The sequence below is a fragment of the Opisthorchis viverrini genome (assembly GCF_000715545.1).
Source record: "Opisthorchis viverrini unplaced genomic scaffold opera_v5_1264, whole genome shotgun sequence".
NCBI lineage: Eukaryota > Metazoa > Platyhelminthes > Trematoda > Opisthorchiida > Opisthorchiidae > Opisthorchis > Opisthorchis viverrini.
The window spans coordinates 820-5,309 of NW_008753108.1; the positions used below are offsets into that span (position 1 = coordinate 820).

At 45.2% G+C, this 4,490-nt stretch overlaps 1 protein-coding gene across 1 annotated transcript; it reads left to right on the forward strand.

Annotated features, from left to right (window-relative positions):
* Nucleotides 1-494: 494 nt before the first annotated feature.
* T265_12163 (hypothetical protein) lies at nt 495-4,421 on the forward strand (the record flags this gene model as incomplete). The annotated part of the gene is made up of 3 exons (XM_009179220.1): nt 495-706; nt 1,687-1,884; nt 4,292-4,421. A coding segment is annotated over one exon (117 nt), but the record flags the coding sequence as incomplete, so codon positions are not given.
* Between the last annotated feature and the right edge of the window lie 69 nt (nt 4,422-4,490).

A 4,490-nucleotide genomic window follows, 5' to 3' on the forward strand; every position in this document is an offset into this window, starting at 1 on the left:
GCCTTGGGTTGAGTTGCCTCTTCTTCTCCATACGTTTGGCCTGTAAATATCTTATCCGTATTTTAGTATGTCCTATTATGTTTGTATTCCGCTGCATCTTCGTTTCATTAATGAATGTGTAAATGACTGGGTGCTCGAAGTGACTTTGCTGTTATGCCGATTAGGCTAATTTTTGTCTATCACTGGCTAGCTATGTTCGTGCGGTACGGGCTCATCTTAGAATTGGTACGGGCTACTGGGACATAAGCTTTGATCTTCCACCGTTGACAGCTATGAGCCATCAGCTAGACATACTAAAGGCCTTAGATATATCCCCGTCTTGTTCACTCTATGGATGAGTTCGTGGGTTTACACTGGGGACAGCTCCGCGCGACCCACACGTGGCATTACCGACTGCGTGTGAGAGCATCAGGCACGGATGTGTTTGCTTTTACTTTCGATTGTCACATATAGGAAACACCTTCGAAAATGTTCACGTTCTTGTGTTCTTGTAGATTTGTGTCAACAGACTTGTAATGTGCTTCTACACTTTGCCTCTGCTAACGTTTATACACACTACCTTGTCGAATCGCAGGACCTTTACAAAACGGATCAACTTGCCGGCAAACTTCTTCCTTGTTTGTCCTTTTTAACTGTGGACCCTGAGAAAAGCATTCGAGATGATGCATTTCAATCCATATACACGGTGTTGGACCATTTGAAAAAGGTATGCAGTCCGGTTTGGCATTCATTCCAATACGTCTTACTTGCTTCTCATGACTCTCTGGAAGCTCTTTTGCATACATACAAATTCCAGGAGACGGGATAATAAAATAATTCAGAGGTGAGTACTAATTCAGAGAATTACGTGCGAGAGTACAAATGTATTCGTGCGTACAATCGTTGTTTAATCAAACACAAAACGAACTACAGGTCATTAAGTGTTCCGGAAGCAATTAAAAGCGGGAACAAGTGTATCATGTGGTCAAGAACGAGCAGCGCGAATGTCTTCTTTGTGATAATGGTCGCGTATGTTTGTGTGTGTCGGTTGTAGAGGACCCCCATCACTCTTCGGAGATGTGCCGCTGCTCAAACCGACAGAAGTCTCATGGAGTTGGCCCTGGTAAGGCCTTGGGTTGAGTTGCCTCTTCTTCTCCATACGTTTGGCCTGTAAATATCTTATCCGTATTTTAGTATGTCCTATTATGTTTGTATTCCGCTGCATCTTCGTTTCATTAATGAATGTGTAAATGACTGGGTGCTCGAAGTGACTTTGCTGTTATGCCGATTAGGCTAATTTTTGTCTATCACTGGCTAGCTATGTTCGTGCGGTACGGGCTCATCTTAGAATTGGTACGGGCTACTGGGACATAAGCTTTGATCTTCCACCGTTGACAGCTATGAGCCATCAGCTAGACATACTAAAGGCCTTAGGCTACTGGGAAGCTTTGATCTTCCACCGTTGACAGCTATGAGCCATCAGCTAGACATACTAAAGGCCTTAGATATATCCCCGTCTTGTTTGTTCTATGGATGAGTTCGTGGGTTTACACTGGGGACAGCTCCGCGCGACCCACACGTGGCATTACCGACTGCGTGTGAGAGCATCAGGCACGGATGTGTTTGCTTTTACTTTCGATTGTCACATATAGGAAACACCTTCGAAAATGTTCACGTTCTTGTGTTCTTGTAGATTTGTGTCAACAGACTTGTAATGTGCTTCTACACTTTGCCTCTGCTAACGTTTATACACACTACCTTGTCGAATCGCAGGACCTTTACAAAACGGATCAACTTGCCGGCAAACTTCTTCCTTGTTTGTCCTTTTTAACTGTGGACCCTGAGAAAAGCATTCGAGATGATGCATTTCAATCCATATACACGGTGTTGGACCATTTGAAAAAGGTATGCAGTCCGGTTTGGCATTCATTCCAATACGTCTTACTTGCTTCTCATGACTCTCTGGAAGCTCTTTTGCATGGTTTGCTTCGTTTAGGTTCGTGTAACTAGGCCTCCACTGTACATCTGAAATTTCGAACGGTGCCTATGTTTATTCGTATGCACCTGATAACGCAATGCTGAAATAGGCCGGTGTTATTTTTGCATCCACCCCGATCGTTGGACCGGTTCGGTTGAACCCCAAATGCCATGAAACTCACAGGTGCATTCACGTAGTCAGATCCTCAAGTCTTCGAATCCCAAATTCTTATTCATCATTACTGTTCTGGCTCTGACGGAAACCGGTTCAGCTCCCATGAAAGATGTATTCTACGTCCAACTGATATGTTCAGTTATCCACAGGCTCCGCTGTATCGGTATTGTGTACTATATGAACACCCGAGTTGGTAGACTTGGAACGGGTGGGAGCTCCTTAATGGTTCGACATCACACTGACATTCGGGAGTGTTTGCTGTAGCTCTGTGTGACCGCGGTCCAGTGCCGCTTTCACACAAATTTCTTACTCATGTTACTTGGCACCTCTCGTCTTCTAACCAGCCTTAGAGAGTGTATGTTCCAGATTACAGTTCGTATTAAAGCGCTTGGATCGTCTTCCGCGAGAATTATCCCCTGTCTGCTGTGTCGGAATGGGTGGTTGAAGTGAAAGCATTCGCCAGTTTTCAGGTCGAATTTGCCCCCAGCGGTCGAAACCAAGTCACTGGATAACTTCACAGATTATAAGTCTTAAATTCCTCGCGTATTACATTCTGTAAGTGTCGTTTCGCGTGTTTACACGGAGCGGTCGCAAGGCAGTCGCTAGATGTTTATCCATTTGTTTAATTTACTGAGTACCTGACAACAGACTCGTGCTGGTAATAAATACAAACCCTCAGAAAGCTCAAAGTACAGCTGACGGATTCTGCGAAACAAGATCGTGTAGATAGATGATCGATGAAATCTGTAAATTTTCGAAAGCTGTTCCAGTTACCAACAGCATCAGGATAAAAACCAATTTCTGTATACCAGACCTTACTGGATAAAGCAGGTCAATTTATAATTGAAGTTTTCGAAATGCTGGGCGGGAACCTTCTGGTAATGGTTCGATCGACCCTAGGTCTCTGTATATTCACGAAGTACTTCAGGTAATTAGAACCGCCAGGTCCAAACGAAACTTCACTCGTATTCATCAAAGACAATACGGACAATACATCTCACAGTAGTGCTGGAAGCCACGTAGATTTCGGATAATCGCTATATGTCGCAATTATCGTCTGTGTTCACACAAAGGGACAGCACTTGGACTGTTATATGCATGACGGTAAAACACTATCGGCGTTATTTCCGAATTGCTTAGTCCTTCATTCTGCATTGACTGCGTCCGTGGCAAAAAAGCCTTAGCCATGGAAACTAATACGGCTGCGCATCAGCCTACTGCGCAGCGGAACAATCATGTGGAACAGAGCCGTGCGATTATGCCCCCACGTCGGAATCACGTCCGAGTTCATCATGTGCCGGAGAAAGGTCAAATAAGGACACAGAATGTTCACACCCACTCCATGGCCAAGGCATCCCGTACACAAGCGCACAGACGGCCATGTACGATCAATCGAGACAAAGGGACAACCGCCCGAGGACCGGTGTGGGTGTGTGGGAGACACACTGGTTGGTTGACAGCGGATCGACCGTCAAATACGGTGACAAGTGAATCATATATATAGAAGTTTGTAATTGCGTTAATACACAGTTCCTTCAGGTCGTCTTCTTGTCTTCTGACTATAACCCAGTAGCGTCAGGGCAGGTGAAGAGACACAACAGGAGGGCGAGTAGGTGTCCGTTCGGGTGGCGGAACGTGGATCTCATTGACCGTGATACAATGCCTTGCATGCACCAGCAGACTAGCTGTTTTGGTCATTCTCGCTTCTGAAAGTATCTTGAGACGGTGCTTACTGGTGAAAGGAACTCTGATAACATGTGTGGATTTTCTGCAATCTCTACAATCGGGACATATGTGTGTATGAAATGCTTCGTTTATTTTACTTCTTGCTGTTTCCGACAGGGCTTTCCTATTTCCTTTTTGAGGTAGATGACATCCTGAAGGATATTTGTGCCAAATTTTTCTTTACCAAAATGCAAAGTATTGATTACCCGCAGTTGGAAACGCCTTTCACGTACGCCGGTTAAAATATACTCCCTCCTCTAGAGAGGGATCATATAGCTGGTGTCATCAGTCCAGGTTGCAGACAAGTCACGTCTTGTCTCGTGATGCACGTTGTGGGATGTGGATCAAAACAAAGCACGAGGGAGACAGTGGATGCGGATACACTAATCAGATTGGGCAACCGCTACATATCCAGTCACTTGTCACCTCTCCTAGCACTGTTCACAAGCACAGGAGTTGGTTGGAAAATTCGGACAGGGGCAAAGAATGCCCGATCGGGCTCAGTCGCGTGATCTCGACTACCCGTTTGGGGGCGTGCAGAAGATCATTGTGCTTGGCAAAATGTGATTTCTAATAACTACGTGTATGTTCTTCTGGCTCAGTAATCCTCTTCCTCGGGCTACAACAAGAATAG